The 11,249-nt window shown below is 37.6% G+C and overlaps 1 protein-coding gene across 1 annotated transcript; it reads right to left on the bottom strand.

Annotated features, from left to right (window-relative positions):
* Positions 1-3,940: 3,940 nt before the first annotated feature.
* On the bottom strand, positions 3,941-9,050 carry OTUD6B (OTU domain containing 6B; the record flags this gene model as incomplete). Its single annotated transcript, XM_009075494.1, has 5 exons — positions 3,941-4,115; positions 4,952-5,058; positions 5,697-5,758; positions 7,259-7,571; positions 8,955-9,050. Coding segments are annotated over 5 exons (663 nt in total), but the record flags the coding sequence as incomplete, so codon positions are not given.
* Between the last annotated feature and the right edge of the window lie 2,199 nt (positions 9,051-11,249).

Below are 11,249 nucleotides of genomic sequence, written 5' to 3'. Positions count from 1 at the left end.
CCTTCCTGAACTGAGGGGCCCAGAAGATCAATCATACCCATCTGCTGCTTTTATGTCTCTCAAAACAAAGGAATTGGTGGGTTAGCATTCTCTCTGGAGCCAAGAAAAGTACAGAAAATGTTTCTGTATTTCAGATCCTATTTTTAAGTCTGCTCACTTTTCTACACAGATTACTTAATCAACACAAGCTGCTTGCCATTCATAAATACACCCCAGGAGATCAGCAGGGGGACGGGGGCAGGTTGTGTCTCAAGGACTGAAAGTAGAAAGTTGTACTTGCAACAGTTCCGTGGCCTACGAAAGATGATGGCCCAAACTGTTGCCATGTCCACCCAGACAATGGAGATGGGACATTTGGATGTTCACTCTCACCACAGGCTTCAGGCCATCTCTGGGGCATTCAGCATTCAATCCTTTGGCCTGAAGGTTGTTGAACCCCTGAAGATGCCACTTAATCAGCACATCTATGCAGTGTGTGTGATCAGGACTTCCCAGAACATACACCACTTGTCTGTGCTGTGACCACCCGTATTGCCTGCGAAAGATACACACTGCCCATCTTCACTTCATCAGCTGTCACATCAGTGAATTCACAAGCCACGAGGCAATCAGTGCTGGGGAAAGAAGAACTGGGCAAAACCCATAACCCCAGTACCAACCATCAGATGCATCACACCTCCCTACCCCATCCCATTCCCAGCGCCACCAGTGCGTTTAGCTATGATAACTCTCACTTTTGTAATTCCTAACACAGCAGGGGGAAGCATCATCCCACAGGCATCAGATCTGCTCAGTCACACCACTGCCAGCACCTCTTGCTCCTTGAGTCAGAGTAGGAGCAGAGGGGGTGTACTCTGCATAGACCTAGAACTTGAGGCTTATTTTCCTGGGGCTTGTCACAGCTCCTATTGAACTGCCTGTTAAAAAGAGGAGGACAGATTGTAGACAGGAGGCAAAAGGTGTCCCCAGTGACAATTCTGACTCTAAGCAAGTTGTTGCGAAACAAGCTCCCCTCCTCACAGTGCTTTAGCTTTGGTGCAGTATTTTAACATACCTAAACAGAAGAAGTTAGAATTGTAAAAATGCACACCCGGAGCATCACAGCTTCATTACATTTTATATTATTTCTTTTAAAGAAACCCTTGAACTCATGGTCTATTTAAATAACTTATGACAGGTCTGCACTCCCTCCTGCTGCCACTCACCTCTCACCTGCTTTCTGTGGCTGGCTGCAACCCACACTACTGGGCATGCACAGGAGAGCAGAGACTGGTGCACAGTACTAAGTGAAGGGGACAGGGACGAGTACTAAATGCCACGTGTATCTCCAAGAGGAGGCATCTCTTCTGTGCCCCAATTGCCTAACTGTACCCATTGCCTCCAACAACAAATTGCTTTTTCCCTTTCAGAATATTGTGCACAATCTATTGCAGACCACAAGACAGTTTCCCTTCTCTTTATGTGAGCATTCCTACTGGAAACTAATCTCCATTAATCTTGAAAAAAAAAAAAATAGCTAACAGACCTTAAAAAAAGTGGCTGAAGAAACGATGTCAATGAATTGCAGATAAAAGCAAGAAGAGCTACTGAAGTACATAAAACTCCAAGTAAGTAGTGCTATTCTGCAGAGAAAATGTAATCTGACAAAGTTAAAAGCAAAAATGTGAAAAGAAACCCAAAACAACAACCCAAACCTTATCAGTTTCACTTGATCATTTTTATGCAGAGGGAAGTTCAACAGTATTTTCAAATACAGCTTTTCAGAAGAGTTTCAGAAGTTTAACTGCTAAAATGCTGAGGATAAAGTTGTTTCTAAACAAAATATATTTCACATCAAGTAAAGCTTTGTCTGCTTGAATATGAGCAGTCAGTTGTTGAATTCATACTACAGTAGGACCCAAAAGTCATAAAAATTATATGTGTAAGCCTATTCATACAAGGAATTAAGTGAACTACCTCAGTACAAAATAAAAAGTAACCACAACAAGATTTGCCACAATTAAACTGATTTATTACCTTCTGGCAAGTCCCACACAGCATGATCTTTCACTCACTATATTAAAACATTACTTAACTTTATACAAACTGTAAACATCTTCAACATGACAAACTGTTGGTACAGGTGTTCCCTGATGCCAGCATCTTTTCTCTGTCCATCAAACAAAACTGAAACCCAAATAAACCAAAGAACCTTTTTCACTGAGTATCTCTAAAATGCAGCATGTGCATTTCACATCACATCAATTCTAAGCAACACAGAACAGTATTTCTGGTTATTATTTTAGTGAAATTCATAGTGGTTTTATGAATAGGAATATTTTTCCATGCTGTTGTATCCTACTTTTGGATGAAATTAAAAAACATTGTTTTCTACAATCAAAGTAGTAAACCGAATTCTACAGTAAACCAGCTGGTTTGATATATGAACCAGCTATATTTGCTAGACTGTAACAGATAAATAAAGATATAAAAACTCTTGATTTGGTTAATACTTTGTTTTCCTGACAGGCACCAATCTAAAGAACTGCTTGTCCAAAACCCCCTGCTGTAATTGCCTGATTTCCCCCCCTCTCTGAAAGTGCTTCAAATCAGAATTAATCTGATCCATAAAGTGAACACTTCTCCCCTTAAGTAAGAGCAGATCTTTCCTTCTAATTTATAAGTTCTAGGAAAGTCAATCTGCTGGTTAGCTTTACTGAAGGACTACAAGATGCATACTGTTAGCTCATAATCCTCAAACCAGGGCAAAGGTGTGTTATCTTGACATGAACTGCTTTTCTCCAAACCAACTCAGCAGCACTAAAATACAATTCTGTTACTGGCTAAGGCTTTAAAAAACATAATTTAAAAAAATCACTTCTCTTGTTAAAAAACATTTGCATTACAACTTTGGTTTTAGTATGCTCCTAATTTTGAAGTCGCATTTACAGTGACTTAAAAGACAAAAATCTGTTTCTAATGTAAAAAGTCAGGCCATTTTAAACTCCCACCTTTCAAATTGCTGTGCATAGTAAGAAGCAATTACTATAAACCTAATTCTTCTGCAGATCACCTTTAAAGTTACTGACAAAACGCAAGGTGGTTATTTCTACACCTGTATGCAACCAGCTGTTTTAAGCATTAGAAAACATCACGCTTTAGATGACAGACCACTTAGATCAGCAAAGCCATAAATAATGAGCTCACACGAGTTTCACTACCTGAAGTGAAGACATTAAGGAGTTCTTTGTAACATTTCTGTGTCGTTGAAATGCACTGATGAAAGAATGAACAGCACAGTTAACTTGCATCAATATTATGATGTACAATCATAAGCAACAATGCTCTTCCTACAGACTCAGTATCAGGAACAGCATCAAGTGTTCAGTTTCTTCTGCCAGCTGAAAAAACCCTACCTCAAACCTTGATAAAAGTCGTAGATCAAAGTCTTGAAGATTATGCAATTCCTTAGCCCAGCAAGACATTCTACTACTAGATTTGCCTCCAGGTCTTCTCTGCCCAAATAAAGAAGGGGATCCTTACTACAGCATTAAAACTAGATCCTGACAGAACTAAAGAAACATTGCAGAGGATATTCCATCAACCAAAATACAACCAATTATTTCAAATGCCTTAACTCCCCCATTACCATCAAAATCTGACAAATATTATTACAGGAACCTTCAGGTAACTCTAATTCTTCAGCAGAAATGCAGATTAACCAAAACATTTATTACTCAGTATTTTCACAGCAGCATGGGAGGAAGCTCTATAAAAAAAAAAAAAAGTAGTTCTGATCTACACAGGCAGCATTTTGGAGACGATCTTCTTAACATAACTAATACCACCAAGTTCAAAATACTGTTGTGTGGTTTTGGTTTGGTTTTGTTTTAAATCAAGACCTATTTCTGATTTGTAGTCAAACTTGTGTCTCTTTTTTTTTTTCTCATTTTTAATCCATTCCATTTAGTTTCACTTTCCAGTCTGTCTGGGAATTGTCGGGAGCCCAACACATCACAATGCAAGTATTATCCATGTGGATGCATGACTGCTAGCTGCTGTTTTCTGTAGCAGCATCTGTTAGAAGTTTTACAGAATTGTAATGTTCTCCTAATCCATAGGCATGCCTCATATACCTAAAAAGAATAAAGGTTACAGAGAATTAGTGCTTAGTTTAACTAAAAGTGTATGTAAGCCAAACTGTAGCAGCACTGGAAGACAACTTAAAGTTCTACCACAGAACATTAGAGTATGAATTTTCTATATCTGAAGGGCCTACAAGGGAGCCGGAGGGGGACTCTGTGTTAGGAACTGCAATGACAGGACAAGGGTTAATGGGTTCAAACTGAAGGAGGGAAAGTCTAGGTTGGATGTAAGAAAATAGTTTTTTACTATAAGGGTGGTAAGACATTGGAATAGGTTGTCCCGTGATGTGGTGGCTGCCCCAACCCTGGCGATGTTCAAGGCCAGGTTGAATGAGGCCTTGAGCAACCTGATCCAGTGGGGAGGTGCCCCTGTCTGTGGCAGGGGGGGTTGGGACTTGATGATCTGCAAGGTCCATTCCAACCCCTAAAATTCTATGATTCTGTAATTAATAAAGACAGTTTTTAATTCTCACAACTTTCAGAAACAGACTGACATATATTTTGAAGAGGGAAAAACAGTTCCCTCATGCTTCTCATATCAATTTCCCTATTGTTTTGTAATTATCTAACAGGTAAATTGACCTTAGAGCATTCTAGAAAGCAGTGACTGATACACATCAGATGGACTGTCAGTATTTTAAGTACTCCAATTACAATTTCTTTAAACCGTGTCAAGCACAATTTCTGACCTGCAAAGATCATTATTCAAGCACCATCTCAATGTCAAGACATGTAACTGAAAACAAAAGAGCATGTGAGAATCAACGCTGAGTCCTCTGCTATAGAAATAAATGCACTTATTTTAAGGGATAAAATGATATACTCACACAAGTGTTATTGGTTTGCCTGAATATTCTTCACCAACAATAATGGGAGGGGAATCCATCTGCACTACTTCAATAGGTGTTTGCAGAATGTGAGACAAAGCCCTTAGCTTTAAGGCATAAAAACAATTTAGTATTAGGATTGAATCCAATGTAGGGAGGAGAGAAGATGACTAGGCATGTAATTTTAGCAGACAGTTCAAGCATAACTTCAAAAATATTGTCAGAAAATAAACTTCATTAAAATAAGCAAAATTATTTTAACTTTTTAAGCTTTAATTGAAAGCAGGATGCCTTACACTAATCATTGTTTTGAGGATATAACACTGGGCTAACTTTAGTCATTTGCTAACTATTTTTACATAAAACAGTAAGACAAACTAAAACAAAGGCATTTTGTCACACTCAGGTTCTCATTTACATGACAAAAACCTACCATTACTCTGCTCTAGTCAGCTTTGCTACCATCTAAGTCTTCCCCCACTCAGTGTCAGTCTTTCCAATGATATTTAAAACTACTGAATTCATTAACTTGCATGTTATCAAATACATCAGAACAGCAGTGCACCATCAGAAAAGGTACTACTTTGGGAAAACAAGTTATAACCATAGAAGAAAGTTCTTGATAAACTATTTATGACTATGTTCCCATATGCCTTCAGATACTCTTTCTTAAGAAACCTTTTCTGAAAGGTATATTCACCTACTTCAGAATTTCACTAACAAAAATTATTGATACAATACTTACTTCCAGCTGACCACCCCATGCAGCTGTATTTGCTATATCATCACAGTATTTCTCAAATTCCTCTGCAGAGAAAGAAAAGACAACTTTTAGTACTTCTTTTATTTGAGAACAAACAACTGAGGAAAAATATTGATTGTACAACGAAGAACTAGAACCAGAGAAATACAAACACATTATACAGGAAGCTGTTTATGTTCACTGAAGAGAAGGAACAAAATATAAAAACACCAGAAACAAAAACCACCCCAGTTTCAAACAGAAAATTTCAGACTGAAGACAGGAATAAAAACAAGTATAACAAATACAGTTTATACTTTAAACTTCTTCTTCAGGGAACTGGTAACAACAAACATGAAAATGCATAGAGTTTTCTTCCTGTGAAGTTTCAGAGGATATTGAGAGACTCTGGCAAAAAAAGTGATAGCAAGGAATATGCTTAATTCTCACATCAGCCAGGTGTCAGGTATGTTTTAAAAACCTTGTAAAAATCAACTGTCCAACAGTTGTTTGTTTTTTTTAAATTTCCAAATTAGCTGCCTTGGTTTTAAACTCTGAAGTATTTATTTCAAATAGTTCCTTTGTAAATAGCTAAATAAACCATTTTCAGATCATGTTCTACAGAAACCAAGTTTAAAATTTATAAATTACAACCCTTCAGGCTTCTGAACCCTACCAAGAGATTGTGAGGGAGAAGAATCTTCAGATTTTCTGAAGACTGCTCATAATTATTTTGCATACATTCCCCTTATAACAGAAAACCACAATTCACAGCTGTTCTGCAGAACCTCATTTAGTACTCTCCTGGGATACATTTATCCTGTGACAATTGTCTGTGTCAACACAGGAAAGACACCACCTACTCCACAACAGCCCCCAGTGACCAAATGAAATCCACAGCAATACCTATTAAACAAATGTGGAATTAAAGAAAAAATATGCAGTCATTTGCATGGTGTTCGAGGCACAATGAATAAATCATGTATTGCTCAAATAAGAGGTACATAAACTCCATTTAACTGCATTCACTCAGCCTTCACCATTGCTCCACACTAAATCTCTTAAGTTTTTTAAGAATGGGCTCCAACAGAACTAGTGGAAACAGTGAAAATAAAGGGTACAATAAGAACATTCATTTATGCAAAAGACAATAAAACACATGTGCTTGAATTTCGTGTTCATTTTTTAACAGCTTTCCTATGCACATTGAAAACACAAACAAAACTTGACCAAAAAAAATCCCCAACCTGGTAGACAAGCTTACAATGACAACTTAAATTACATCTCAGAACATGATTATCATCAGAACCAGCAAGTTCAAGTATTTTTTAAAATGGGGAATATTTGTTATTTGCTTTAAAAAAAGAGAAGAAAATTAGAGAAATCCAGGCATGCCAAGTTTCACAGCAGAACATAATTACGTGTTCTATAGAACACAGTCAAACAAATGAGGTAATAAAGTTCAAGAACAAACACCATAAAGCTCCCAATTCAGCTGTAACTGAGATGGAGATTTATCAGAAACAGTTAAACAGTTTTAAAAACCTTTATGTCCCAAGTCTTACCTCTGCTATACATGTCTCCAGTATTAGGGTTTGTAAGAAAAGGCAGGAAATCATCCAAGTGACTTTGCATGTATTTTGCTGTTTGGTTCCTCAGAGTTACAACAGTCCAGGAATTTTGGCGATCCTTGAGCTGATCTTCAATAGCTCTGTACATGCAATGGCCATCTGAAGGGATCTGTTTAATCTCTAAGTGCCTTGCTGCCAATAGGGAGGCAAGTTTCTGACTTTCAAGATGTCTAGCACCTGTTAGATTTGCTATCTCAGCTTCAGCTATCCTTTCTTCTCTTTCTTTCTCCAAGGCAGCTTTTTTTTCCTTAAATTAAAAACACAAATATTATGTCAAATGTTAAAATGTAGAAGATGCCTGAACAGTTCTTGGCTTAGTGTTTGCTTATAACTCTGCAAATATTTTCTCAGTACATTCACATCTGTGAAATATTTGCCTGAATTGGTATTAGAGACCTCCTAAACCCAAACTTTAGCAAACTATAAGTCAACAGTATATCTCAACTGCCTCTGACATCACACTCAAAATTATGTGACAGTAGAAATCTTAACTATATCAACATGCAAAGTAACACTTTATAACACTCACAGAGAGGCTATTAACTGTAGTTATTTCTTCAGGATCACCTATTTCACCACTCAAGTATGGGAATTCTCATTAAACACCAGAAAATGCTACTCTTTCATGAAAAAGTGTGAGATCTACCACTTAAGCATATGATTGCCTAATGGAGCTTGTCATGAAACTGCAACTCCCTCATGCTAGGTACTGTACATCCTAAAAGACTGCTCCTAACCTAAAGGCTGGATGAGAATGCATACAGAGAATACTAGAAGGGATGTAGTAATACATTGAAATTACTTTTATAGAATGTTTTGTGATTTCATGGTGAAGCTAACAAGGGAGCAAGAGCCAAAGTAAACGAGCTAATGAAAAAAGGGAGCAGTACAGAGAACAATCTTTTCACTTCCACACTTAAAATTCACCACAAATCAAGACCAGACTGGTTTAGGCAATCACAATATAGGAAAACTAGACTAGATTTCCTAGTTTGCCTGGACATGGAGCCATGAATTAAGAACATCCTTTTATCATGCTTGTAGCGACCATGTAATAGGGGATGGACATTGCAATAAAGTAGCACTCCCCTGGCCCTGAACCAATATTCATGCAGCTACAATGAGAATGTTAATTCATCACAAGTTTAACACCTGAGGCTTAACAAGATTTAAGCCTAAAACCAGGATACCAGGCAGTGTTTCTTAACTCCTCAACATTTTAAAAGAATTTCATTATTAACAGTCTTTTGTTAACTACTTGCATATTTTCTACATAGTATTTCACATTATTTTAAACCAATTACTTCTTTAATCATGTTTTTTGTGAAATTCTTTCAAAATTCATTAGCTTTATATAATTTCTTTTTTCCTGGCTCCCAGCTCCTGACCTATTCTGATTCCCAGCTGAAGGCTGAGGGTAAAAAAAAAAAAAGAAATCCAACTACGTACAAAATTATTTCATATCTCTAAGTAGCAGCTTTACAGAGTTTTCAAGACACCCAGCAGGTACAACACTGAATTAGCCAGGTAATATCCCCTGAAAAATTATTTCACTTTGGATATTACAGTTAGGTTCAATTAAATATAACATTAATCAATTCTTTTTAAAATGTTTAATGTGAAGTCATACCCTCCTCTTCTGTGCTTTTGATATTCGAGGCTGCTGAATCTGTTGGTCTACTCCTTCCAGCTCTAAATTTGCAATGCCATCAGCTATGGAATCTGTCTAAAAAGAAAAAAAAGTTAAATGTTCTTATTAGTATAAATAATAACTAAAAGAAGCATCTTCTGGAACAGTTTTAAGTTCTGTTCATGAGGTTTTACCACAAAGATCTGTGGTTAGCATAGAGCCCATCAAAGGCAAAGTAAGACATTTCACATCCCAAACCACTGTCATGCACTTCATTACTTTTTTTGTATTCTTATCAAAGAGAGAGGTATGAGCTGTGCATCTCAAGTTTAACCTATATGTTCTCTCACATACTGAAGTGTGAACTCTGCTTACTGACTGAAGGGAAAAGCTCTCCTCACTACGCTTAGCCATTGAGGTACCCAAACAGCCATGATCAAGCTCTATGACAACTAAAGCAGAAGACTTCACCTTCCAGTGCAAAGCATTCCCAGCAGTTAGAACAGACAGAGCTGACAATTGTCGAGAAAAATGACAAAGCTAACCTGATAACTGTATGAACAAGATGTCACCTTTGTACATGTTTCAATCCAAATAAAAAAAGCTGAGAAATTAAAATAATGGTATATCTCAAAACAAAATCCTCACAGGAAAAGCTATATCCATGGCAGGGATTTTAGCTTGAAAGGCCCTTCATAGCAAAGTTACAACAGCTCGTTGTAGCAGATTCCTCTGTCTAAGCATGGTCAAAACAGCTAGAACAATATTCCATTTGCAAAAGTTACCAGTGCTGCATAGAGAAGGGTAGGTGACACTGCTCTTGATATTGAAGAACACTGAGACCAGCCTGACTAGTCAATCCCAAAGTTAAGGACTCTAAGGAAGAACAACGTTTCCTGACAGAAACTGGCACTAGCAACGGTGTGTCAGACAAAATTCCTGATAAAGGAACCAACACATGATAGTGCTGGTAACTTCTCTAAAACTGCTGAGCTGGTACAGCAGATCTGGAGGCATCTGACTGACAGTCAACCACTTTATACAACAAAAGCCCAGTCCTAAATTTTAATGGCAGAGTCTTCTAATGTACACACTGCTGGAGTATGTGACTGGAGGTTCCTCCCTCATGTGGGGACACCCCTCAATGTTACTCCTTGAGAATGAGTGAAAGAGATTTGCCCGTGGTCATTGGTATGGGTGAGTGACATCAATCTCTACTTAGCAATTATTTTGTTATCTTTAATATCATTGCATTAATATGGCTTCAATAAATAGCACACTATACTAGTAGTTATAGTTATCTACACTGTGTAACAAGTAATTCTGATTAGGGTCTCTTAGTCTAATCATTATCACTGAATTTGGGAAGAAAACTCCTTAACACCAATGTAGTATTAAGAAGCAGCATTCCTTATTGCAGCACTGGATGCATGGGGAATCGCTCCATCTAACGTGCGTGCCAACCATCAAAACGTTTTACTATTTATACATTTCAGCAGAGCAATTAGTGCCTATTGGTTAAAAGGTACCCAATTCTTACTGATTAGTACTCTATTTAGTACTCTATTTTCTATTCGTTAGTGATTTCTTGCTTATTAGGCTAATTATTTCCCTGAAATCATTACCATAACCCCACCCTCGATTATCATATCCCCTCCCCTGTACAAAGGTGCAATTAATTGAAGCAGAGGTCTTTGAGGGTCTTCTGCAACCCACAGGGGTCATTTCTGATTCTGTCCTTTTGTTGAACTTCTGCTCTTGGCCACAGTTCCTCCTTGGGATGTTCTTTATCAAGTGTTTTGCCAGGTCTAAATTTAATGATCAGTCTGTCCTTCACACACCAAAGCAGGCCTAATCCAAGTATGCATGCACCTAACTTCTGTCTAACAAATGTCCAAGTGGTCTTGGCTATTCTGGCATCTGGTTACATTACCATTATCATCATTGCCAATAAATGATTTAAATGAAACCTTTTTTCTAATCATATATTTGGTTTGCCACCCTTAACTCTGGGGGACAAAGATGTATAAAGGTTCAATTACACATATACAATCCTTTAAACATAAACCACTGACTAAGTCTGTGGCTAAGTCTGGATCCAGCTGCACCTAGACTCCTCTTCGAGGAGGAGTTTAGAAAGCAAGTGGGTCCTTCCTGAACCTCATGACTCAGGAGGGCTTCTCTAATAAACTTTGTTCAAAGTTTCATTTAGCAAAATAAAACAAATTCTTGAAACTAATCTAAGATACAGGTAAACAAGCATTATAGAATCACAGAACTTAAGGGCTGGAACGG

The sequence above is a fragment of the Acanthisitta chloris genome, unplaced genomic scaffold, assembly GCF_000695815.1.
Source record: "Acanthisitta chloris isolate BGI_N310 unplaced genomic scaffold, ASM69581v1 scaffold34955, whole genome shotgun sequence".
Lineage (NCBI taxonomy): Eukaryota > Metazoa > Chordata > Aves > Passeriformes > Acanthisittidae > Acanthisitta > Acanthisitta chloris.
The sequence above is the reverse complement of the archived record's forward strand: the minus strand, read 5'-3'. Positions and strand labels throughout refer to the sequence as shown.